The sequence below is a fragment of the Scardinius erythrophthalmus genome (assembly GCF_964197995.2).
Source record: "Scardinius erythrophthalmus genome assembly, chromosome: 13".
Taxonomy (NCBI): Eukaryota; Metazoa; Chordata; class Actinopteri; order Cypriniformes; family Leuciscidae; genus Scardinius; species Scardinius erythrophthalmus.
Window position 1 is genome coordinate 5,713,911 of NC_138233.1, and position 27,766 is coordinate 5,741,676.

The following is a 27,766-nucleotide window of genomic DNA, read 5'->3' on the forward strand; positions in this document are numbered from 1 at the left end:
GAGTCAGTCAGCTATTCAAAAACAATACCTGCTGCTAATTATACAATTACCTGTTAACCATCTCCGCCTGTGCTTTTCCTGCGAGTGGAGGAGAACGCTGACAGAGTTCCAGGATCTACCCCCTGTGCGCTGACCCCAGAATCCCTCCAACAAACACCAACAACCGCCGAGCTCCTGGGCCGCAGTGCCATACCTGTTAGTAATTGTTGGCAGGGTTCGCTGTGTTCTCCTCCATTTAGACGAGTTCATTTGGCTTGTCACTCCATTTTCTGAAGCCAACGGCAAACATTAGAACTCTTGTGTTTGCTGGGGAATGTTGGGTCTCCACGCCAGGAACTTCAGGAATAAATTTACTCCAGTTGCTGGTATTTGCAGCGAAAAGACGTTTGCACTTGCTAACGGAGCTTTGTGAATTAAACTCATAGCTGACATTCATTGGGCCTGGCAGTAGAAGTAAGTCACTACCTGCGAGGACACACTGCTCCTGTCAGATTCACACCAACGTCCAAACGTGCTGCCAATCGGGCCGTTGGTCGCATTGAACCAGCTGATCTGCATATGCCATCCTTAAACCCAAAGTCACTGTACTGTATGCTGTATATCCCAGAGGAAGGTGCTCTTTCATTGCTCAGTAGACTCCAACAAGATGTTGCTCCTTGGGATAAATAATAATAGACACTAGTGAGTCACTAGTCATCATCCTGTAAGAGTCTAGAACTATAAAATGAATTTGGAGGAGCTCAGATCACTTGATGAGAAAATATATTGAGAACTCTGACTTTTGATTACAGACTTTGGTATCTTGGCAAATCTGAGCACAGATTGCAACATTACTGAGATCTTGTCTGAAACTCTACACAAGCCAAATTGGAGATTGCTGGGCTCTTTTTTTTGCACTCGAAAGCACGAGTTTTAATCAAAAAGTCCGAATTTTTACTCACGAAGAGAAACGAGACAGGATATGGTGTTTTCATCCAATCTTACTTCCGTAATGTGACATATAGATGCAGTGAAATAGATATTCGTCCTTAAATAAGTCAGCACTTGACATAAAAAGTGTCTTTATATGAAAGGTGGTGGAAAATAAGAGTGACTGATGACATCAAATGAAAGTTGGGTATCACTGTTATTACCTGTTATATCTGAAGTTGGTTGGTTGTTTGTCGTGTTTTCATGCATTATACTGTCTAGAAGTGTAACAATGAATAGATAATCATTATATGTATTTTAACTGTGATTACAATTATTCATGAATTCATTATAAGGTGCATTACAAGAAATAAATAATTCATTAAACATACTTTAAGTAAACTGTTACCGAAAGTTCTTTATGGAGAAAGTTATAACATTTTGATGAAAGACGAACATTCATAATACAATTTTCTATCGTTTTCACAATTAGTCCAGAGGCATGTATTTACAGAAAGTAAATTCATTATAACTTTATAGCTGATGCATGTCATTTCTGCACCACTAGTGTCACCAAAAGGAACTGCAGAAATAATGATGTTTTTCAAACAGGTTTCCCGAACACTTGCCATTGGTTGGCAAACAGATAGTCCCGCCCCAAACTTGCGTCATTGGTTGAGTCAGTGTTGCTGCATCAGGCTGCTCAAACAAACGGACCAATATTGTGAAAGCATGCAGTGATACTCTGTGAAATCAACCGCCAAATGCCTTACAGCTGTCTCTGCAAATTAAGTTGGGAAAGGAGAAAGTATTTTAACGCCCAAATGATTAAAAACTTAAGCTTTATGTGATTCTTTGGCATGCTATAAGTCTTGTCATACCTATAAATATACAGGATTGACTATAACAGTCAGTGAAAGAGCAGGTTGCTCTCACTTGAGAGGAGCGTACGCTGCTCCATGTCACCGGTGTCATGTTAAAGTTATCACATTCAACATTTCGCACTCTTTTTACAAGAACTGCACCACAGCGAGAAAAGTAAAGTTATCCCTCATCACCAAGACAGCTGTGATGGATTCCAAACACGAAGCGAAGCGCGGATTGATCTCCGAGCGCAAGAGTCGGCACCCCGCCACCTACATCGTCGCTAATAAAAACAATATTTCATCTCTTATTCTTGCTAGCTCGCTCCTCAGTCTCCTTCATCTCCTCGCTGTGATATCACACACACACACACGTCTTGCTGTAATTAATTCCTGACCCGTTCCCTTCGCAGCTGTCCTCGCTTGCGGTACAAGTGGCTAACAGGTTCTCATTTCAAAGCGCCGCGTAAATTCCGCAGCTCTGCGGCACTTGACGTTTTCGCCAGGGCCAGTCATCAAAGACACTCAATAATGTGTCTCATACATTTACACATTGGGGAACGGTTTAGATTTAGTGAGTCACTGATAAAAGGAGTTTCATTGTAGATAACGACTTTATGATGAGATGTGACGCGCTAGTTCAACAGCCTTTCTATCATGTGCGGCCCTAATGAGAAACATGAGAGCGTGAACTACAATCACAGCCGACTCCAACACTGCGCTGGAACGGTACAATACTACAACCCCCCCAAAAACCACAAACCGTGCTGTCACAGATCTTAATCCAGTTTAGCTGAGGTCAGGAAGGTTAACCAATAGACCAGAAGGTTCGTAACCACTTCGCATTAATGGAAGCCCGGAATCGTTCAATCTGGTTTCATATCTATCAACCACAGATCTTTAAAAAGACACGTGCGGTTTCCTTGTGCGGTTTGAAAAGCTCTTTACTGGTAACCTGCGGACTAACCTCACCACAGAGGGACTTTTATTTCCAGACCAGATCCACAATGATTATCATCTCTACTGCAGACGTTACAGAGAAAGCGGCCAGTGAAAATCTTACGACCGTGAAGGTGCGATCAAACTGAGATGTGTCCCAAGAGAGAACATAGGTTTAGTTTTGCTACAGATAGGAATGTGTTTAACTCCTGTGCTGAGTTGAAAATCCCTTACCTAATTTGGTGTTCCAGGACAAAAATGACCGGGAGATTGTTTGTGAATCTCCCATTATGCTATGTTATCACGAAATATTGGATTCGATCTTTTCGTCAAATTGCTTTCTTTCAATCAGCACAGCTTTTGTATTTCTTTTAAGAACTGATTATTTGCATACCTCATTGATCTAAGCTTAAGTGTTTAAGTGAGAAAAGTTCACTCAAGCTTGTTCACCTAAAAAAACTGCGGTGCATATTTAGATCAATGAGGCCTACGATCAGAATACAAAAGCAGTCCTAACTAAAAGAAAAGAATTTGATAAAAGGACTGAATCCAATATTTGGCAATAACATTGCATAATGAGAGATTTATAAGCAATTATTTGTAGGCTGGTCATTTTTGACTGCAGGGAACACCACAAGTGTAACAAAGACCCATAAAGCACAAACAATGACGAGCAGGAAGATTTAGTCCAATGCAATAACATTAACTGGCATTTAAAAGATAATCTTCTCTGTGTCAAAATGACCAGAACACAACATGAGGGTTAGGAGCCCCCCATTTCTTCACCTCTAAATAATATATTTAAGTAAACATATAAGTCAAAACCATGCATGTGGTTTTCATACTGTAGTTGTTGACTGTATGTCAGATTGACTAAACCAGAGGTCTGTTTTAGATTGAGGGAGTTCTCTGGAAATTTGATTGAAAAAAATATGTTTGGTGACACTCAAAATTTACACACTTGACCTTTACCTGAGATAAGGACAGGGCCCTATACCGTTCAATCCCAAATCTACAGCCATGACCACAGGCCAAGTACAATATAAATATGCAATACGCTTGACATGTATATCAGTGTATGTTGTGGTGCAGCGACTATGCCTGCATGCACACACAGCTGGTCTCGAGTCTTTGTCTGACTCAGACTGTATTGAGCTGAAGTGATTGATGTTAATTGTAGAACAGAATGGAGGTATTAAACACAGAGAAACTCACAGCCAAACACATTGCCAAGACAGACTCATTAACCCACAGCTCTTCCTCTCATACCATCTCGAAGCAAGCCATCTCAAACAGAGACAATACGAGTGTGTGTGTGTGTGTGTGTGTGTGTGTGTGTGTGTGTGTGTGTGTGTGTGTGTGTGTGTTTGTGTGTGGGTGTGTGTGTGTGTGTGTGTGTGTGTGTGTGTGTGTGTGTAGAGCCTCAGCCAAAGATCAATAGCCCAAAGCTGCAAAAGCAAAGACATGGGCAATCAATACTGCCGCTACAAGCAGCAAGCAGGGACTGAAAGAAAGAGAGGGGGGAAAGACAAGAGAGAATGGATTAAAGGGACAGGACAAGAAGAAAAACAATCTCTACAAATCACCCTTAAAGTTCAGAGCAACACAGCCGAAAAATCCAAGAGTTATGCACTCAACACAGGGTTCTCATACTTTTTGCCCAATGAATTTCCGTGACTTTTCCATGACCTTTCCAGTCGTTTGTGATTACTGGGTACGGATTCACTAATAAATCATTCAGACCAATTTGTGAATCGGTTTGACTAATTCATTGACTAATTCAGCGACTCGAAAAGAACAATTCGCTCACAAATCAGGCATCACAATGGCTCATGAGCAAGATTCACAAAACAATATCTAGCCGATGAAATATTTTAGAGCATGACTCTCAAGATTTATTTCCTTAAACTGGAAAGCACGATTATAAAATTCCCCAATATTTCCAGCTTTTCCATGACCGTGGGAACTCTATTAGTAAATAACACAAACACTTTGTGGATTTTTAAGTGTCTTGGGGTCCCACCTGAGTCTGAGTACATCAGGATCTCCGGTCCAGTAGAAACACCTGCCGTCCCCTGCACAACCAGGAAGACACCTCCAAAACAGGACAAAAGTATTAACTTCCTGTACTGTGCAGTTTATGATATTGTGTGTCTGTGTATGTACATTTTATCTAATGCAGAAAAATAAGAATGGCATGATAGAATGCTTTTGAGAACATATCCTGATTGTTGCACTTGAATGATGTTCTCGTATGAGGGAATGAGGCCAGAGATCCTAGAGACGCCCTCTAGTGGAAGCACAGCACAGAACACAATAGGAAACCGGTTGTTGGAGGTGACGGACATTGGGAAGACCGGAGGGAAATGGTCTCTAAATGTCAGGTGAATTAATAATGGTTCTTATCTGCCTCTTCTTTCCTCCTCTCCGTCCCTCCTTTCCTCTCTCTTCCTCTGAAAAACAACTTTCTTTCCAATGGCACATACTTCATGAGGTGGGAGAGGTTGAACAAGAAGCAAACATGAATGCATTTAGAGGAGAAAGTCAATGTGTGTGTGTGTTACAATGGGTGGAGGGGACCAAAGGGATGACCTGCAAGTCCAAATCACTGACTAACTACTGACCCTCATGGCCCACTATTAATAATAACTGTCTTCCAGCTCACACACATGCACATGACTATTGTGTTTGAGTGTGTGCGTGGGTTTACTTAGTTATACTTTGAGCTAAAAAAATGTCCCCAGAAGTTAGATAAATAGACAAAGGACATTCTCAATTAAGCATGATCATATGATTGGCTGGATTTAAAGAGGTAACCAGCAAACCGTCTTGAGCTTCCTTAATGTTTTCCCTAACCTTCACATATTCTCTAACGTTTTTAAATCATTTGAAAAACTGGACGTTTTGAACATTCAGAGAACATAGAAATAACGTTTTCATAGCTTAATGGGAACATTAGAGAAACGTTCTTATAACATATTTTTGTTGGCTGGGCTAGTCTTGCTTTAGGTCTATATAAAACAACAGATGTCTAAGGTATGTCCTCATTTAGATAGTTAAGTAAAAGTGTGTGTGTGTGTGTGTGTGTGTGTGTGTGTGTGTGTGTGTGTGTGTGTGTGTGTGTGTGAGAGAGAGAGAGAGAGAGAGAGAGAGAGAGAGAGAGAGAGAGAGAGAGAGAGAGAGAGAGAGAGAGAGAGAGAGAGACGGGGGGGTTCGGGTGGGTGAGTGTTGGCTTGGCTGACCGTCTGCGGTTCTGTCGCGGTGCTGAGAAATGTTCCTTTTGGATCGGACCGTGAGCTTTCATACCTCCCTCTCGCTTTCAAACGAACCGTCTCTCTTCACTCTGCCCTCTTGAGTTTTACAGTCATGAAATGCACCAAAAAGCATCAAAAGCACTAAACTTATTGAAGAACCGTAAAGCGTTCTGGCTGGTCCTGGTTTACACGAGATGGGGGGTTTTGGGCTTGAACCAGGGGCAGATTTTTGCCCTCATAAAGTGTGGCCTGAGCTCGTTTCCCCGACGCTTGTGCTCTTTTGTTGCGCACGGTGACATTGGCGAGTGTTTTCGCTGTAGTCGGGCGACATCACACAGAGGCTGAGTAATCTCGTTTGGATCCAATAAGTGTATGTGAGGGGGAAAGCAAAAAGGGAGAGAGAGAGAGAGAGAGAGAGAGAGAGAGAGAGAGAGAGAGAGGGGGGGGGGCTGGGGGAGGGAGGGAGGGTGGATTGATCTGAAATCTTTTTCTGTTTTTTTTTTAGTTTTTTTTTTTTACTTGGAGTGATTTCTGCGCTCTGCCGTGGAGCTTCAGAAGACAAACGAGCGGAGAAGAAACAAGCCGCGTTTACGCACCGCGCGCGCAAAGACGCGTTGTTAGTTTTTGCATCCAACGTTTTACGTGAATTTGTGAATGAAAGCGGCCGAGGAAGAGGAGGCGGCGCAGGTTAAGTGGACGCTGCATCCAGTGTACGGGTTGCCTTCTTTAATGCGCAAAAAAGAGACGCGTTTTACCTCATCGACCGAAGCCCTTTCGTCGGGCAGACTTTTGCGCTGTTCTGGGGGGGAGCTGCAAACTTTCTTCATTTTAAAAAATAAATAAAAAGATCAGATTGCATTCTTTCCCCCTTCAAACATTTTGGAGGTGATGTCATCGGCCCGTGTTTTGGCTGCTGTTGCGCTGGAGCTCCAGAATTGAGTCCGGGAAATCAGGTGCAGGGAGCTGCTGTCGCGGGTGGCTGAGAGCGTGTGCCTCTCACCCCTCCGCCTTTCCTTTCACTTTCCCCCCATCATCATTTCCCCGTCTCAGCAGCCATGACCGAGCACGCTCCACGGTACCCGGGGTCCAGCTCGCCGCCGCCGCGTCTTCATCGCTCCATCCCCGTCCAGGTGCTTTGCCTCCCGCGGCGCGTCATTTCGCCCGTGGCGGATCAGCATTGACACAGACTCTCTCGCGTGCGCATGCACTCCACGGAATTAATCAGTTTGAATCCTTATCTGTGGAAGGACATTTTCAGCAGGAAAAGTTACGGTCGGACTGCTTGGAAACCTTTTGCTGGCTGTCAGGAAAGTTTTTATGAGCGGAAACTGCGTGTAGGTGTGGGTCGCGTTTGAACTTCGCTTCACCTGTTCGTCAGACTCCGGAGGATTCAGCTGCGCCCCGCCTCGCCCCGCCCCCTGCCCGTTACCGACCGCGGACCGCAGCCATCCATAACGGCGGTGGTGCGCTCACACCCCGCTGACCCCGAGCCGCCCGTTGACGGTGAAAAGATGCAGTCCACCGGCGCCAGCGGGAACGTCCGCCGACCCTGCATTCAAACGGATTAAACAAACCGGACAGACGTGAAGCCGTGACCCGGAGAGCCGTTTCTCAAGCGCGCACGGAGCCACACGGACGCGGAGGAAGCGATGTGGGCCTTTCTCTCCACGGTGGCTGTCTTGTAAGTCATTTCTGAATGACCTCATGCAGAATGAGTTGTAATGCGTAAATTATTAATGCTGCTTTCAAAAAAGCTCAATTACCACAGTCTGTGTGCCACACGCTTGACTTGACATGACAAACTCCAAGTCTTGCATACATAATGATCTTATGACATCACACTTCTGGGTTACCATGGACACAGATGTCAATCACACCCAGCTCAGGTAAGGCCCATCCAATGAAAACAGCTCCAAAGGTGTGTCTGCCACTCTCCCTATTTTTTTTCTTTTTTTATTGTGCACACATGGCAGTCATCTTGAGATGGTTATCATTCCTTTCCCAACCTGCGGATGGGACCAAAGGGCCTCTGATAATCCATATCCCGAAAGGCAGACGGAGCGCCTGTCTGGTCCCGAGCTCTCCAAATTACTAATAATAACGCCTAAGGATGGTTGTTGAAGCAGGCACAGAGCTGGCACCTTATCTGCTGTCTGGAAAGAGCGGTGGCCACGTGACCTTCTCCGACAGGAAACTGCCGTTTAGAGACAGAAAAACATCAAACAGAGCTTTAACATTCTCAGACAGTTGTGCAGAATTAGCCAGGAATTGTGGAAGTGAGACTAGAATCATGTTTGCTTAGCATGTGCGCTTGTTCTCAAGGTTGGTGTCGTTACAAACGGATTCACTGTCTAATGATAAAATGCACCAGTTTTGAGGTGGTTTCAGTTCAGGGTCTGTAGAAACAGAAGACAGCAGGCACAGATGTGTTGAAGTCTCGTTCGCCTGTGAAAGCGAGCGGCGTCAGGTGCGCTAGAGGTTATTTGTTTGAGATGAGGTGAAGATAAGTTAGTCGCCATTTATCAGTTTCTTTCGAAGCTCTTCTCAGTGAAGCACCTGCGGTTCAGTGACTTGCTCAAGGCCGTCGAGATAAGCTGTAGACAATGGAAGAAGACTTGATTAGTGCAACTCATGCATCAGGACGGAAATGTCCAAGCCTCATGCAGCTCCACAAGTAGAAAGATGAAATGCATGGAATTTTACCTATTTACAAACCAGTCAAGCTTCACTATACACTGTAAAAGTTATTTTTGAAGTTTTACGGAGGGTGTTTTACAAGAAAATACTATTTCAGTCCTTCTACTGAGTTTCTTTGTAATCATTTTTTTAATTCACTAGCAATTTCTAAGTGAGCTTTGTTGCAAAGCAAATCCTAGCCATTTTTTTCTATGCTGTTTGGTCCTGGTCTGGCAAAAGTGCTGCTGTTTTGTTCTGGTGAAACAAGTGACTAATGAAGTCTAACTTGCCAAGACTGATAAGAACATCAGAAGCAAAATAGGTTTACTGGTTTCACATAAAAGGCTCAAGTCTAGTCCCAGACTAAAATGCATGTTTAAGCAGTCTTTAAATGAAAGCAACTTGCATTGACAATTCTTAAAATGAATCAACCATTGTTTTATTTGAAGATGCACACTAGTAATGTTTTTTTCAAGACACATCTACTTTGATGTCCTAATTGAACTAAGGCCTAATCCTGGCTTAATCTAAGCCCTGTCTGTGAAACCGGGCCTTAAAGGAGTAAAAATCTAGGAAATATATCACCATATCAGGACTGATCCAGCGACCTTGAGTGAGTGCTGCAGAAATCGAGGCTTTTACAGTGACATATCTTACATGCAACCGTGCACAAACGGGACTTTCTGTTCCTGTAGATCTTTCAGAGAACACCACTGGAACATTAATCTTAAGACTCGCAGCACCTACAGCCCTGACTGCATTTCTCTTTCCTTCCCTGTGCTGCTATATTGTTTAAAGTTGGCCAGCGGTGTAAATTGTGCTTGAAGGGTGTGCAGGGTGATTTGGGATACGACTCCACCTCGCTGCGCTCGACTCTACACACGAACGCCTTCAGGAATCATTCTGTCTCAGGTTTGATGATGTCATCACCTTGCTTGTTTTGGCCGCCGACAATAGCGCTCAGTAGAGTAAAGCTCGCAGCTACTTTCTTTCTTTCTTTCTTTCTCCTTCTCTTTCCCCATTCCCCCCACCTTTCTCTCTCTCTCTCTCTCTCTCTCTCTGGCAGGCCGCAGGCTCGTTGCGGTTTGGGAGGGATACGGAGAATCCGAGGTTGCAGCTGAAGTAGTTTTTTTTTTCTCTTCTCCCCTCACTCTCTCCCTCTCTCTCTCTCGGTGAAGCACTACTGTTTTAACAGCTGAGAGTTCTTACGGGACCCAGAGCCAGTCTCACCTGCGCAGCCAGGGTTTGGCAGATACACCAACCTTACATGCACAGATCCGAAGCCAATGTGTGCTGATCTGCAGCCAGCATGCACAGATCTCGCATGTGCAAATCTGCACACCGTGCGGCCCGTGTGCAGTGTGCATGCATGACCTCTGCTGCCTATTAGAGAAACACAACACATGCACACTAATGCATATCAGTCAAATGTACAGTATGTGTGTATAGTGCACGCATACAAGCATCCGAGCTCAGTAAAGCACTAAATATTGACCTTGCTTATTAATGACCCAAATGATAAAAACAAAATGGTTAATACTATAGGCTTATTACTTATGTATATTAGCTATTGTACAAACACACAAACCTGTTGGTTTGGGGTCAGTAAGATCTTTTTATGTTTTTAATAATACTTTTATTCAGCAAGGATGCATTAAAATGATCAAAAGTGACAGTAAAGACATTTATAATGGTACAAAATATGTAAATGCTGTTCTTTTGAACTTTCTATTCATCAAGGAATCCTGAAAATAATTGAATTATGGTTTCCACCAAAGTAGCACAACTGTTTTCAACATTGATAATAATCAGAAATGTTTCTTGAGCAGCAAAATCATCATATTATATTGATTTCTGAAGGATCATGTGACACTGAAGACTGGAGTAATGCTGCTGAATATTCAGCTTTGATCACAGGAATAAATTACATATTACAATATATTCACATAGAAAACAGCTAATTGTAATAATATTTCACAATATTACTGTTTTACTGTATTCTTTTGATCAAATAAATGCAGGCTTCGTGAGGCTTTTTCCGACCCAAACCCTTGAACGCTTAGTTCCTTAGTTTGTGTATACAGCTTCATACATATTAACATCAGAAATGCAGACAGCATAAATCAGTGCACACAGGTGGAGAGGAGCTGTTTATGTGAGCAGGTGCACACACACACACACATAAACACACATGAGAACCTGGTCTGCACATGCACATCTGGTCAGTGATGATGCCGAGGTGTGTGGCCGATCGGTGATCTCAGGAATGAAGGGTCAAAGAGCAGGTGTGTGTCGGCCAGACAGGTGAAGCCTGTGCCATTCGGTGACGCACCGTTTAGCAACATGATACACTGACTGTCTCTGTTCCATTTACATTGGTAACGTGTTGCTGAGGAAACTTCACAAACACACGTGAGCTCGTGAGCATATTGGGCCAGCATGAGTGGAGGTGAAGAAAAGGGCCGTCTCGATCCGTTCTGGAGAGCTTTCACATGCTTTTACATTTTCCTACAGCTTCATTCAAACATCTTCAGCCAGTGGAGGAGTTTAGTAATAGAGAAAAAAAAATGTGTGTGTGCAGTGACACCTGCGCTTCATGACTTGTTTTTATGTGCTGTATAAACACCAGGAAATGATAGAACAGAATGACAGATCAAATCCAAGAATCGGATTGGTTTGAATCGCTTTGAACACCTTGAAGATAATTCAGCATAAAGGGGTTTTGCTGGTTAGTAGGCGACTCATTGTAACTATACTATCTAACTGCTAAAAAACATCTAAAGTAGTTAACTTTTTAGATTTAGATGCTAACGCAGGCAAATCTAATAACATAAAATTATGAAGAAATCCCTTATAAACTAAAGATAAGGTCAAAGGTTAAAGGGGTCATGTCATATATAAATGGTAAGTTATGCATTACTCACACTTCATGATAGTCACCATTGAAGAGTTTGGAACTATATGCGCATCTTCACTGCAAAAAAAATGTTCTTCCTCAGTATTTTCGTCTCGTTTTCCAGTACAAATATATAAACATTTTGAAAACAAGATACATTTACTTGAGATGCACTATGACTTGAAAGCATATTAGCCAATAGGGAAAGAATTATAGTCTTGTTTAGGGTCTATGAGCGGGTAAATGTATGGGCTTTTTCAGATCTTTCGATCTAATGGACGAAATAAGCTCACACAATTTACATATGAACTCGACCGGAGATGCGGAGAGCACACGGAGAGCGTCAGCTTTTATTTCTGCTCTGACAGACGCAAGACCAGCCCGAACGCCGTGAGTGTGTGTTAGAAATCAGGAATGGTGAGAGAACATTGTGCTAGGTACATTTTTCCTCTTCAAACCAAACTTGTGTCTTCAGCCGACAGTTTAAATCCCGTCTGGCTAGAGCTCTTCCCATAATGTTCACGCGTTAGGTCAGTAGGCGGAGAGCTGATGGTCTTTTGTGGCTGTTCGAACACATTCAACCACATGAGCGTTTACACTACTAAAGCAATCCGGGCGAATGAGCTTTCCACTACCTCTGGAAGTGGACGAAAGTGGACAAGCTCAAAAACATTTTAGACCCTGTTTACACCTGTATTTGACGTCGTCCACTTGTCCGATCGACCAAAACACATCTTAATACCAGGTGTAAACAGTGCCATTGATTCAGCTCTTGTGAGGTCAAAGGTTAAAGTGGACTTATTGTGGAAAACATTCAAGATTTCCCTTGTCTTTTGGAATAAGAGTTTGCTGTACTAGGCAAACACACTCCATTCACAATGGAAACGAAGCTGTAAAACGACTTGTTTAGAAATCATCGTTATTATGACAGTTATGACATTTACATATCAAAGCCAATTTTCGGAGCAACTCACCAACTATTCAGCAACTGAGCCTACCGTAATGAACGACAGCATGAACACAGATAACAGGGAACGTTCTCAGAATGTTCTGGCAAGGTTCTCTCAATGTTATGAACAAATGTTCTAACATTAATAAAACATTCATTCAGAGTTATCTGGTCTTTAAATGTTCTCAAAAGTAAAAAATGTAGCATTTTTTTTTTTTTATACATCGTCATGAAAGCTTTTACCTTCACGTATGCAGTGTTCCTCCAGACAAGTAAACAATCAGACAGACTGTTACTGTACATCATGTGTGGGTAGTTGCCAAGCGTGCAACAACAGTGAACATGGGAAATGTGGTTTTTGTGCACTGTGCCTCTATTATAGGGTGTGTGTTCCTGTGGTTTACTGTTTATTGTAGGGAGTTTTTAGCTGATGTGAACAACATATTTGAATGGGAATGAATGGGAATGAAATGTCACAGTGTGAGTGAGTGTGTGTTTGTGTGTGTGTGTCTGTGTAAGAACATTTTAAAGAAATGCTCCATTTCAAACAAGTTAAGCTCTATGAACAGTATTTTTGCTCATTTTTACTGTTGAATATATCCTCCACACTACAGCATGTCAAGTCAAGTATATTTGTATAGCGCTTTTCAGAAGTGTGTATTGTTCCAATGTAGCTTTACGGAGAATCATGATGTCAATGTGTATAATATCTTAATTTCTTAATGCCATGTACATGTAATCACATTTAGTAGATTACAACTGGGCGATAAAATAGTTTACATTTTGCGACAATACACGTAATCAAGCAGTTGAGATTTGCTATGTGGTATATATCGCTTTACGTGAGTGTATATACAACTTTATATAGAGAGCTGTGCCAAAATATAGTTGAGTTTTTGCGATGATATAAACAATCAAGCAGTTCAGATTTTCAGAACATTCAGAAATAACCTTTTAACTTAATGGAAATATTTGCAGAGATGTCAATCTGAAATAATTATAAAAATAAAAAAAATAAAGAAAATTACAAAATAACAGTAGTCCATATGACTTTCTGTACTAAATTATACTATATATATATATATATCTTCTGAAGCATATTAAGCTTTTTGTGAGGAATAAACTACAATTTCATTCAAAATTAACCAATAAGTCTTTTTTTTTTTTTTTTTTTTTTTAGATCTTAACAGCTTTCATTCCCACCACTTTTACTGTAAGGAAAACAGTAATAAAAAATAAATAAAAATAAAAATAAATATAAAAACAGGGAGACGTTTCTAGTACACTGTTAAAAAAATTTTTTTTGAAGTTGTAAATAAAACTAAAATTATTGAAGTATATTTGCAAGAAAATACAATTTCAGTCTTTCTATAAAAAAAAAATCACATTTAATTTAATTTGTATACTTTGTATACTGAAATTTACTAGCAATCTTTGAGTAAAAATCGTTTCTACCACCAATTTTGGCCGAGTAAATCACAAAGTTTTGGGTGAACTATTCCATCAACTTGCATTCCTTTAATTGTGTGGTTTTGTCATGTTATGAGTGCATGTGTACATTAAGTGTGTGTTGACAGGCATGATGGAGAGAGCGTGTACATGTGTGTGTCTGTCTCATTGCAGCTGTCAGCTGGTGAGACGCTTCCTTCTTCTCTCACATATCTCTTCATAGCTGAGGCAGTGTGGGGGAGTCTTTCATTCTCTACTTCCAGACAGGGAAACAAGAGAGAGGAAGGGAGAGAAAGAGCAAGGGATTTAAAACGACAAGATGAGAAACACTCTCTCAATTCCTTTCATATCTCCTCCATTCCTGTCTTTTTTTCCCCCTCCGGCATGTTTTCCTCTGTTTTCGGCGTCTCCACTGACCCTGGTGGTGATTTCATTTTGCGGGGTGAATTTTTGGGATGTAAACAAGCGACGGGCCGCAGCTGAATCATCCAGAATAAATCAAAAACTACCGTCTTATCGCGATCGGAGTAATATTAATGTCGCGAAGAGCCGCAACTCTCACTAATCATAACGTCAGACAGAGGAAACCTCATTGACTGGGAATCTGGTGGAGTGGGCTCACTGATGCGCCGTTACATCAGGGGTCAGAGGGCATTTCTGGAATCGAGTGTGTCAATAGAGTCGATGGAATCGTGTTGCTTTTGAAACCGTATAAGAAATCATAAGCCTTCTCTTTCGGCTGTCTCTGAATAAGCACACATGTGACTAAGGCGTCTGTTAAAAGATGAGACGTGCTATTTCTGCACCAAAATAATCATGAAAAAGAAATGTTTTCAAACACTCGATTGGTCTTCCATTGGTTGGACAAACAGAGAGCATGAATCAAACTCATGCAGCCATGTTATGAAAACAACACAGAATGGCTAATTTACATAGAATTTGCATTCAAAAGGCAACGTTTTAGCATTCACAGATGAATATATACAGTATATGTCTAATAAACATCCAGGCAAAATATGCATTCTATCTGGGGTTGGCAAAGACCTTTTATACCCTAAACCAACCCTCACACTAACCACTAAGAGAAGCACACTTACAGCCAATTTATGAGCATACCTGTCGTTTGCTTAAAAGCCAACTATGAGTGAGGAGATTTTTGACTAGCGTCAACAAAGCATTTTGGCCTCACAAGTATAGCAAAACTTGTACACACACCCACACGCTCATGATCTCAGACATTCAGTCATGGGGAGGTCGCGGGGTCACTGGCGAGACGATAAGGAGGAAGTGATGTGTTCCGCTTTTTTTCTCCTCGTTCACACCCACCGTCGCCTTCTCAATGAGTGACATCACTCTGACCACACCCACACCACCCAGAGAGAGAGCCATATCTGATTCACTGTTTTCACGAAACATTTGCCAAGAAGGACACAGGGAGGGAAAGACTGAGAAATGTGTGCACAAGCTGTGCGAGAGAGAGAAAATAAAGAGAATTTGGAGGTGAAACACAACCAGTGTCATTTTATTTTAATATCGTTGATATCCTATTATAGTTTTTGATATAGATGTAATTTTTTGTTAGAGTCAAATTTATTTTTGGTAACACTACTATTTATAATGCATTATAAAAGTGTTATTAATGCATTAATTATGCCTTGTAATGTACCTTATAATGTAATGTATGATCTCATGAGCAATTGTAACCACAGTTATGATACATTTGATTATAATTCTTCATTGAAATAATGCATTAAAACACATGACTAGCAACCAACTTCAGATGTGCAGGGAATCTGCAAATATTATAATGCATTATAATGTACGTTATGAATAACTTTATAATGCATTATAAATTAAAGGCTTTTAGTAAAGTGTTTTTTTTTAAATGCCTATATAGGTTTTAAGTTCATGTCATGATTTTTTTTTTTTATGGTTTCAGTTTTAGTAAACGAGAACAACCCTGCATTAAACAAACACATTCAAAGATACAGTAACATTACACATTACGCTTCCCATACCGCTGTGCCACAGACATTTATTTTGTTACTTTAAGTGATCAAACTCAAGGTTTTCACCTGGTGGATGATAAAACAGCTGAGAAAATCCCACAGACTTACACTGAGCCATATCTAGAAACCAGAAGATTACAGAGCAAACCAAATCAATGTGCTAAAACCATTCAACCTTATAGCAACACCTTAGTATCATGACAGTGAGTTCTGCATGGGAAAATGCCTATTTGCACATTAAACTGGTATTGAAGAATGCATTTTAACATCCCAAACATGACACATGTGGCATCAACACTACTAAAATATGTTCGCAAAACACATCAAACTGAAGCTCTACCTGTTGTGTTGAGCAGGTGTTGACCAGCATCATGTAGACTTCTTCATGAGCTCAGCAACAGTCCACAGTCTCTACATAAAGAAAAATCACAATGGAGATTCTCATTAACCCTGTAAAGCTTGACATGAAATAATTGACAGAAAAATAAAACATTTTCTTTAAATGAAACATTTTCTTTCTAAAACACAAAATGTGTTTGTTTTTTTACGTCTGCATGTGTTTTTTGGTTTTTGTGGTTCATATGGTCTGATATAATGAGAATATATATATATATATATATATATATATATATATATATATATATATATAAATCATGCAATGCAATACAATGATGATTGCGAGATGAACAAATAAACCTCCCTTAAAGCATGATGTATTCTATTTGATATACACATTTTAACACTTAAATAAAATCATGTTTGGTTAATCAAGTCCAGTAAGTGTTCATCTTGAAATATTACTAACAATATAAGTTATTCTTACATTTACTTTATAAAAATCTGTAAGAATTTCACAGCAAAAAGACACGTGAACCACGACCTGAAGGAGGACGTTTGTACAATTATACTAAAAGGCTTTTTACTTGCGAAAAAACGTATGAACTATCAATCAGATGACAGATGGCACGTAATAGATTGTGTACAACAGGTTTTTCAGAAATTGTTGATCATGTTGATGATTTAGAGGATTTGCAGTAGGTTAATATCTTCAGAGGAGCCAAATAAATAAAAGAAAAGAGAGATCTTTGTTGCTTCTCAGATGTTTCAGTGATCTCACATGTATCCTAGTTTAATACCAAAGTCAGAGATCTCAATATGATCTCAATATAAAATCATGATCAAATGATTTTATACTCTTACTGTGTGACAATTGACAACTATTGAGTCATTTGTATCTGGTCTTATTTCTAAGGAATTTTAGTTGCGTTGTGTTCACACCAATGGGAAGCTCTTCAGGACTCAGTTTAACAGCTCATTATGTCATGAATTCTCCTTTCCAACAGCACTGTGTTTGATTCATTATGATAAACCATTTTAAACTCTGAAACAAAAACATCTAATTGCATTTGAAGGAGTTGAAGGATAATGTTTCCAAACAGATTTTCCGAACAGTCCGGAACAGATAGTCCTTACAAGTCAATACAGAATGTTTCAAAGCTTCTTCACAGAATTGCAAAATTCATTAAGGTTCTGTATTGGCATTGATGGTTCCATGTAGAACCGATAACACCTTTGGTTCCATTCCATTGTACAAAAAGTTCTTTATTGTGGAAAAAGGTTCTTTAGATGTCATTCACACTAAGACAAACATATTTCGGGAACCAAAAATGGTTCTTCTATGGAAAAAAAAACTCTTTTGGAACCTTTATTTTTAAGACTGCATAATGAAATGATTGACAGTTTCAGCTGTAACGCAGCTCTACAGAAGACATTGGTCGTTATTCAGCTCAATGTAGTTGAAGTTCAAACAATCAGTCTCACAGTTTTACGCTGCGAATGGTTTACTTATAGTTGTCTCTACAAATTTAGCTGGGATAGGAGAAAGTGTTTTTACATTAGAAAAAATACACACTTTAAGTGTATTTGAGCAGAAGTGAAACCTGTTCCTCTGGTTTCTAAAGTTTGGAGTTTGCAGAGGCGTTAGTCCCGTAGGGGCCTGTGGTCTCCTCTCTGGCTGTCATAACATCGGACTTTTCACACTGACTTATGTTGAGCAGACGCGCTGATCCGTCCTGCAGGCCTGTTCGATTTCAAAGTCACAGTCCCCTGCCAGAAACGGGCCTGTGGTGATGGAGAACTTTACCGTGGGCCGTGCAGCGCTGCCCTCATCCACTCGCTCTTATACGCTTAAAATCTTACTCACACCCACGGACGTCCAAGTTTCCATGAAAATCTGAGTTATGCTTCAAATGTCAGGTTTTTCCCTTTTTCAAAAACATGTGGAGATTAAACCAAGAAGGGAAAGTAGCAGAAAATCAGCATGAAATGCAAATTCATCTATTTTCTAAAGGCATGCTATCTTACTGTAAACAATGGACCTTTTTCACATTTCCCAGGGTTCTTAGAAGCTGAAGTCACATCATATAACTAACTTCTATCCACCTTATTTTTAACGTAAGAGCGATCAGACATTTGGTCATTTGTAATGTGCGAGTCTTCCTGTGTCATTCGTTTCCAGTTATTTTTCCTGTACAAAGACAGTCCATTATGCTGCTTTATATTGCAAACTGGTATTCGTTATCACATCATTGGTTTGTAGAGCAAACATTTTTGCTCATTGTTCTAGCTATTTCCCTATAGCTTCTAATGAATCTGATATCTCGCATAAGGTGTTCATTTTTTTATTTGATAAGTAGCATCATTATAAGTGGGATAGACAAACTGTTTCAGTAGGATATAAGACCCAAGTCAAGGTTTATTCTGTGATAATGAGCATCTGACTGTACATTAGCCTTTACATAGACTTCAAGCTCTTGAGATGTTAATTATAACATCCCGTTCCCTGTGGATCTGCTCCGTCAGCAGGGCTTTGGGATGCAGGGTGGATTTGTTTTTGTTACCATGGTAGCACTCACCTGACCTTGCTTCTCTCTCTCTCTCTCTCTCTCTCTCTCTCTCTCTCTCTCTCTCTCTCTCTCTCTCTCTCAGGTATATCCAGATGATGCTGGTCATGTGTAATCCTCTACAGGTGAGTTAACCTGCTCAACATCAAACAAAATGGACTGTTTAATACACATTCCTGGCCTTATTGTGCACAATTTATCAGTGCATGTTATTTCAAATATGTTTGTTTTAATAATCATACATTTTCATTAATTTGCTAACACTTGATACGGTCGCATTCGATAACATTGGAACATAATTTGGTGTAGAAACCATTTTCACTCAGAAATTGCTAATGAATTTCACAAACAATTATGAAACACATTAGTAACACACTGAATTAAACATGAAATTCTGAAGTAGAAAAAAATTACCCCATTAATCTGTATTTACAACGTTACCTTTTGTAGTGTAGCTAACATGAACTAACAATGAGAAAACAAACATTTTCACAGCATTTAATAATCTTTGTTAATGAAAGGCATTAAAAATACAATTCTTCATTGTTTGTTCACAGTGCATTAAACAACGTTAACAACTTTTGATCTTAACGTAAATGTTGAAATAAACATTAAGATCAACAAATGCTGTAGAAGTATTGTTCATCGTTTACGGTAGTTAACTAATGTTAACAAATGAAACCTTATTATAGTCATCAAAGTCATGGGCTTTGTTGTACAGTAGGTAATGCAGCCAACAACATACACTAAGTCATTTAGTACTGGTTAACATTAATCAAAAGTTTATGTAATAATCAATAAATCAAACATCGATAAATGTGGAAAAACAAAAAAATGTTACCGCTGGTATACGTGTAGATGCTCTGGAGGCTGAGTTTGACCGGTGGTGTTTCAAATCATCCACAGTCCACAGCAAACTCACATTCTGATATGAAAAGCCTGCGCTGACAATAAACACTATAAAGTCAAACTATAGGCCATTACCATGGTACTTTTTTTGTTTTTACAATGATTTCACTAGAGAAAAATGTCAGATTAAGAAGGGAAGAAAGAGTGGATGAGGATGTGTGTGGTCTGTTGCCTGCAGGTGTTTGGAGTGGATGGAGTGAACTTTAGTGTGCACGTGGAGAACCAGACTCGTGCACGAGACGCCATGAGCCGGCGGCATCATCGCGTGTACCAGCTATACAGCCGCACGAGTGGCAAACACGTCCAGGTGCTCGGACGCAAGATCAGCGCCCGCGGAGAGGACGGAGACAAATATGGTAACAACACACACACACACATGTATGTCTCACTCCTCTTCTAGCAAACTCACATGAGAAAGACCGACCACACACACAGACACAGACACACACACACAGGAAACAGGAAAAGTAAAAGACAAAGACTCAGCTACTGCTGATACAGTGATTTACAGACAGGGAGAGAGAAAAAGACACCAATGAATTCTGTTTTCTTGTAGGTTTTTGTTGAAATTCCAAGAAAAACATCTCACTCTTAAAGGTTCAGTATGGTTCTATATAGAACCCTAGTGTTCTAGACTCAATTTAAAAGAACACTTTATGCCAAAAAGGTTCCATATTAGGAGAAATGTCTTAAATTATTGCATAATACTTTTTAATGTTTAACAGGTTGTTTCAATTTTTCTAGTGATAAAGTATGTTTACATGCTGTTTAATTCATAACATTTTATCAAAATGAATTAAAACTAAATTAATTCATTAACACTAAATCCAGAAAACGATCTGATGATGGAACCTCTAAAAGGTTCTATATGAAGCGGCTGAAAGCACCCTTTATGATTCTATATAGATCATTTTCTTCTAATAGTGTATGTGATGTACATTGTTGCAGTAATATAAAACTACTCATTTCATAAGTTTTAGTTTTATTAACAAGCCCGAATTCCTACTTGTTTCAGTTCTAATATCTACCAAACAACTGCACCTTTTCGGTTTTCAAAATTGTGAATTTTGAGTTTAAATAAATGTAATTGTGGCCATTAGCCGCCCGACCTCCACATATCATTATCAGTCGTGGTCAGTCGACCACTATCCTCTCCCCCATCCATCCATTCATCCATCCCCCTCTCCTCTTCTCAATGGTCTCGGATGTGTTTCAGAAGCACATTTAAAGGGCAAGGAAGTTCAAAATGGATATCTGCGCTCAAATCGAACAACTGGCCTGTTTCATTTATGGAATGATCTCACAAAAACATCAAAAAGCCACAGAAATAATCATTTTTAAAAAAGCATGAGAAAGATTTTTTTTTTTTTTTGCATTGTGACATTTTCAGAAAATGTAGCATATTTCCCCCTCAAATTCTTTACAAGACTATCATTAATGTAGCAGTTGTAGCAAATTTTACTTAATAAATAATAAAAGAAACATGAACTGAAAAAATAAATAAAAAAAGTAAACGTTCATGTTATATGTTATAAGTATAATGTATATATATTATATTATATTGTAAAAACTATATAGTATATAGTTCTACTATATAGAATAAAAACTCATTCAAAATATAAAAAACTCTAAAGTATCTAAATGATACTAAAATAAAGCTGTACTGTTAGTATTTTAATGTATTATAATACACAAATACTGTAATACAACAGTTTAAGACAGTCTAAATGAAATGTAATACGGCAAATACTAACCATTATTTATAAATACTTTAAATTTAAATAATTACTTTTTTTTCTCCCCAAACACAGCTGAATGAGAAAATGGACTGAAATGGACTTAATTCTCACTAAATTAATGTCAAAAATCTTAATTGTCCTAAAACAAGTTTCATTTTAATTAAATAAAATGTAATTTTGACTAATTTCTCCTGAGTAAATAAATGACCTTGACAGGTTTTTGTGAGATTCGCCCTCATAATGCTTTAATTTTTTTATTGTGAAAATATTGTTCTGAAAGCTTCCGGGTTTTTACGATCGACTCTCCTCATCAGGAAATAAAGGGAAGAGAAAGACAGGGAGATGGGAAGGGGGATGAGGATGAATGTATTTACACAGCGAGTGAGGGATGTCTGGATGAGGAGAGATTGGAGGACGACAAAGAGGTTATTGATCTCCAGTGACCCCTGCGCTCATAAAGGTCACGCAAGGAGCCATTTCAGAGCTACAACTGCCATATCCTGAACACACACACACACACACACACACACACACACACACACACACACACACACACACAGGCTGAATGACCTCAGTGAAATAAAGCGTGAAATGGAGGTTTTTAAAGTCAAGTGACAGAGAGGCTATGTTCAGAAGAGAATAGTACAACACGTGCTGTGCATTATGAATATTGTCTGGAATATGCATGGAAATCTCGATCACCCACCACTGCCAACATGTATCCCATAATGCATTACAATGAACCGGAAGTGAAGCCAATTTTTTTAACACCTTTGTCTTGACTCATTATTTGATCAGAATGCAGAAAGTTAAACCATTTGTACAGAAAATTGGATTTAAAATGTAAAACAAAAACGTTAACTGGATGTCAAATAAAAAACATGCAATGTAATGAAGTCATGTGACCACAGTGTAACACTATATAAAATATTGTTGCATATCTCATATCTTTTATCAAAATGCTTTAAATCAAATTAAGGTAAAACAGCCAAAATTATATTCATTAGTTTTGTTTCTTAAATACACTAAGAAAAAATCCGTATAGAAGCGGAAAATATTCTGGTATTGTTGCATTTTGTTTTGTTTTTAAGTAGTAGGCACAGTATACAATGCTTGTATGCTAGCATGTAATTTCAAACATAGTCAGAAATGGTTATCTATACCTCTGTCAACCGCTGATGTCAATTATATTGAGCTTTTATTTATTTGGCTTAAATCAGGCTATCAATCTTGGTCATTAATAGTGCCAGTCAAGGCAGCTGCAGAAACAGAGCCATCACATCAGATTATAAACCTTAATTATTTACGTCACTGCAAAACCAGAGCTCACCGTGATATTTTAGTAACGTCTGTCTGTCTCTCTGCCTGTCTCTTCACAAGCCCAGCTCGTAGTGGAGGCAGACACCTTCGGCAGCCAGGTGCGAATCCGAGGGAAGGAGACCAATTATTACCTGTGTATGAACCGCAGGGGAAAGCTCGTAGGCAAGGTGAAACACACTTCCTTCACTTTGTTTCCTTCCTGTATTGAAACAGAAGTTAAAACATAAGCCTTGTCACTTTGTATATGTATATTCTGTATATTGCATATTCTGTTTCTACGTTTACGTGCATTTCCTTTAACACACAATGCAATATGTAACTCAAAATAACACCTGTAAAAACGAATATAAAGACCACGTTCACACAGCAGCAGAATACGGGTGTCAGTCCTGTATTTGAGTCCTTATTAGGGTTATGTTCACACAGCAACAGTTATTTATGGGAAACTCACCAAACTCAAACCAGTAAATTTTCAGGACTCATAACCGCATTCTCGGAAAACCCGCGCAGTGTGAACGGAACCGGACTGGGCTGCGTTTCCCAATCGGTTCTACGATCTGGCTTACGGCGCTTTCAGGAAACTCCAAGTTTTCACCAAGTACCACATGTTCCTGGATCAACATCTTTGTTGATCCTGGAACAACTTTTCAATCAACCAATCAGATCTGAGGGGCAAGTTTACAGTTTATGTCAAGTTTAGGCTTAGAACCAGGGTGAAGTGCTTCAACATCAGTGTTATTCACCTATCATTTCCCTCTGATTTTAGGGAAAAGTTATGGGTAGGGTTAGGTTTAGGGGTAGGGATAGGGTAAGGACTACATTTTGACAAAATATGTTGATCCAGGAACATATCTTACCTGGCAAAATCACGATGACCCACGTCATACAGTGGGAGAAAGCTGTTCTGCGCTGCACAAATGTGGGTTTTCGTGTGTGGTATTCGGTAACTTAAAAGCGATTTTCAGTTTTATTGAAGTCGCCATCTTTTATATTACTTTGGTCACTGGTTAGAGTGACTCCTGTTCATACACACCATATTCGAGACGCTACTGTAAGTTGCTGTGTGAACGAGACTCACATTCACATTTCTTGACTCACATCTGTAAGTAAATGGGTTGTCAAATCCCCAAAACTGACAGTGTTAAAGTAGCTTAAGGTATGAGTGCATCTAAGGATGTGTTCACACTTGGCATGTTTGGTTTGATTAAAACGAACCCTGGTTTGATTGCTCTGTTAATGCGGTTCATTTGAATAAGTGTGAACGCTGCCATCTGAACCCTGGTGCCACCAAACAAGCGGACCGAGAGCCCTGAAAAGATGGATCTCAATCCGCTTCCAAACCAACTCTGGGCCGGACTGTGCAACTCTAATGAAATATGAACGCAACACGGACCAAAGACATGTAAACAAACCAAAAATGGGACATGATGTCCGAAGAAGCATCTCAAAAAAGGACAGAATGCTCAGGCTGTTTTTTCTCATCATAGTCGTGATGTCAGTTCAGGCGTCAGAACCGAGTCTCCTCGCAGCAGATCTTCGTTTGTGTGTGTGTGACGGAGGGATTCCTGCCACTGTTTTGACTCCTTTACACATTTTCTCTCTTCTTCACGAGTTCAGCTGGTCAAAATACCGTCATATGTAGGCAACACACATACAGCGAGCGCATTTAGCCCAGAACACAGCATTGTTTTGAATGTTCGTTAAGTTCCGTTGCGAAATATTCCTAATAAAAGCCAATTAGGTTGTGAACATCTTTATCCTTTAAGGTTCCGTATCTTTAGGTTCTGTGTTAAAATGCCAATGTGAACGCTAAGCGGACCAGGACTAAAAAAAAATGTTCTGGGTCCTGACCAAACGATCCGAACTACCAAGTGTGAACACACCCTAAGCCTACATGAAATCAAAAAAGTTGAGAACCACTAATATAGATGATCAACAAACATGGATATTTGTGACTATTAGTCCAAGTTTGGGGTTTTTAAATGCATTAAAAATATAATGTTCATGGTCAAGCTAACACATGCACCCTCTCTTTGTTTGTGTATGTTTGTCTCCATACGTGCGTATGGACTTTTCTCTCTTCCCCAGAAGGCCAGCAATCGTAGCGCAGACTGTGTCTTCATAGAGAAGGTTCTGGAAAACAACTACACAGCGCTAATGTCAGCACGCTACACAGGGTGGTACGTGGGCTTCACCAAAAGAGGGCGCCCTCGCCGTGGTCCGCAGACGCTTCCCAACCAGCAGGACGTCCACTTCATGAAGCGCTTCCCGCCCGGAGAGCAGCCGGACTTAACGCCGTTCCGCTTCACCACCGTCAGCAAGAGGAGCAAGAGAGTGCGTGCCGCGCGCCCACGTTAACGCGCACGCCAATATCCCACTGCTAACGTTTACATGAGGACTAGGAATACACAAAAAGACAGTCCTACTCCACAGTCCAGTGAAAATGACACTGCTAATGCAAAGCAGGACCGTCTTGTCTTGTTTGACCAGACAATGCCATGGCATCACTTTATATTCCACAGGGTTGGACCTCTACAACCCAAATAATAAATACTAGCTAATTTACACCAGAGCTGTGGTTTACGACAGCTCACTTCTGACACGGAGATGACTAACCAAAGCAAACACAAGCAAACGGCCGGCCCAGCGCTCGGGCGGAGGAAGCGTTAGGCTGCACATCCAATGAAGACACGCAACAAAACTCAACCACGTTGGCCTGTAGATGCTGATCGTGTTGCAATTTTCCTAAGACAAGACTTGGACGTGATCCCGCCTAAGGGACAGGAGCAGACATACCTGAAGAATGAATGAAAGAAAGAAAGACATGGACATCCAAGAGAGAAACAGATAAGAGTCTGTTATATGGGAGTGCTCCTTGGATAAGACCTGACTTAAAGGACATGGTCAGCCAAAAATGAAAACTTAGGCATCATTTACTCACCTCATGTCACTCTAAACTTGTATGCGGTTATTGTGTGTCTCTCGTTTATAGTGATCATGTTCGTCAAGCTCTCGAAAGCACAAAAACACCATACCAATTTTCCATCCCACACATGCATCATATTCCAGGTCATTCGAAATCATGCAGTAAAAGTTATTATTGTTTTATTATTATTATTATAACTTAAATTCATAGCTCTTGTCAATACAACAACAGCTCATTAGACAATTATAACTTAAAGTTGCAATGAAACGATTAATCTTCCGTATTGTGATGTACATTCAAACGTGTGATTTCTAGACCTGGAAAAGTCATGGAAATTAATAAATATTTCTATAACGAAAACATTTTTATAGTTATATCGAGCGCTAAAATATTTAATTATTGAATTATTTTAATATAGTATCTATCCTAGTTTGAAAGTTGGAAACAAGTAGCATCACATGTATTTTCTTCTGTATTGTGATGTACATCTGAGATTATTGTTGATCAGCTGTTGATTGGGCGTTGAGATGTGGGCGTGGCTCTCAAAAGTGAGCTTGCAGGGGCGGAGTTTAAGCACACTAAAAAAGAAGTCTGTCGTTTCACCGGAAAATCTAGCTATGGCTTTTGATTAAACATTACGAGGTTAAAAAAAATTAACCTATGGGTGAATTGTTCATAGATAGGGTGAAATTTCATTTCATGGCTTGAACAAATCATCATATGACTTCAGATATGTAAAGATAGGTCCACAGTTATAGTGTTTTGTTTATTTTTAGAGCATGAGAGACATGGTCACTATGAACTGTTAATGTGAGGCAAGTGAATAATGACAGAATATTCCTTTTTGGCTGAACTATTCATTTAAAGCTAATGAACGAATGAATGTAATGCCGTATAATTGTGTGTGATGGCGTATTTCAGGTTGCATTAAAGACCATGAGGGATATAATCATACGTGACTTATAACAAAAGAAGGCCATTGCTGGATGGACGGAATTTACCAGAACTGGAATGTAAAAGACAATAATGAGGAAACTCTCTCAAAGCTGCACCAAATACAAACTAAACGACCAAAGACAAATGGTGACCAATGACAGTGACAACCTGAGCGGCGAGGACAGCGGGATGGGGTGGGTCGTCACAAAATGACACGAGGAGCAACGTTCCTGTTTGGAATCCATGTGGAATGCTGCTACTGGGAAATATAACGGAGAACCAAAGTCTTATACCAGCTTATTAAAGGAAAAACATTACAAAACCTTTTCTAAATATAAATATATATATAAATATATATAAAGATTAATGCTGACTAAGTGATATTACTTTGACTGCTACTATCATTGTTGTTACTATAAAAGAATTTCACTTATTTATTTTATCTCTGTGTACGGCAAAAACCTTTCCAAAGCCAGTAAACTCTACAGAAACGTGTCCGTGTTTCAAAACATCCATGTTGTGCGAGTCATCATTATCATCAAACAGCTAACGAAGAACCTTATGAACCTAGCGATTCATGAGTTAGCACCAGCACTTTCTCACTGTATTTACCTTTGTTAGTCCATGTTGTTAGAGATCTGAACAAACCCCAAACCAACAGTGCATGTATATATATATATATACATACACATGATATATTACATCTGGACCTGTTGCTTTTAATTAAAGCAGTGACACACACACACACACACACACACACACACACACACACACACACACACACTCTACTGTCACTAACAACCTGTAATCCCGGCAGTCTCTGCTCAGCTGAGTCAGCGGGAAAAGCAAAGGATTCCGAGAGAAACAGACTGTTCTGGAGGCGAAGTGGTGGAAAGATTTGTTGGCCAAACCCAGAGGAAGGTGTATGGTAATGCTGGAGGAGGAAAGAATGCTAAATATGTGCGTGAGAACACAGGGGTGACCTGAGACCTGCAGGAATTATGGGAAAAAAACATATCCCACCGACCCACAGGAAGCACACACACCCTCCATCTCTCTCTCTCTCTCTCTCTCTCTCTCTCTCTCTCT

The 27,766-nt window shown here is 39.9% G+C and overlaps 1 protein-coding gene across 1 annotated transcript; it reads left to right on the forward strand.

Moving 5' to 3' along the window:
- The first annotated feature begins 6,519 nt into the window (after positions 1–6,519).
- On the forward strand, positions 6,520–27,188 carry fgf18a (fibroblast growth factor 18a). The gene is made up of 5 exons (XM_081381984.1): positions 6,520–7,646; positions 18,933–18,972; positions 19,935–20,112; positions 22,876–22,982; positions 24,904–27,188. Exons 1-5 carry the CDS (start codon positions 7,615–7,617, stop codon positions 25,171–25,173), a joined length of 627 nt encoding a protein of 208 aa, XP_081238110.1. The 5' UTR covers positions 6,520–7,614; the 3' UTR covers positions 25,174–27,188.
- The last annotated feature ends 578 nt before the right edge of the window (positions 27,189–27,766 follow it).

Bases quoted from the DNA above. Each gene is read 5' to 3' on its own strand.
- fgf18a (XM_081381984.1), top strand. From the start codon at position 7,615: ATGTGGGCCTTTCTCTCCACGGTGGCTGTCTT. The intron at 20,113-22,875 runs GTAACAACACAC...TCTCTTCACAAG, and splicing joins AGAGGACGGAGACAAATATG to CCCAGCTCGTAGTGGAGGCA. The intron at 22,983-24,903 runs GTGAAACACACT...TCTCTTCCCCAG, and splicing joins GGGGAAAGCTCGTAGGCAAG to AAGGCCAGCAATCGTAGCGC.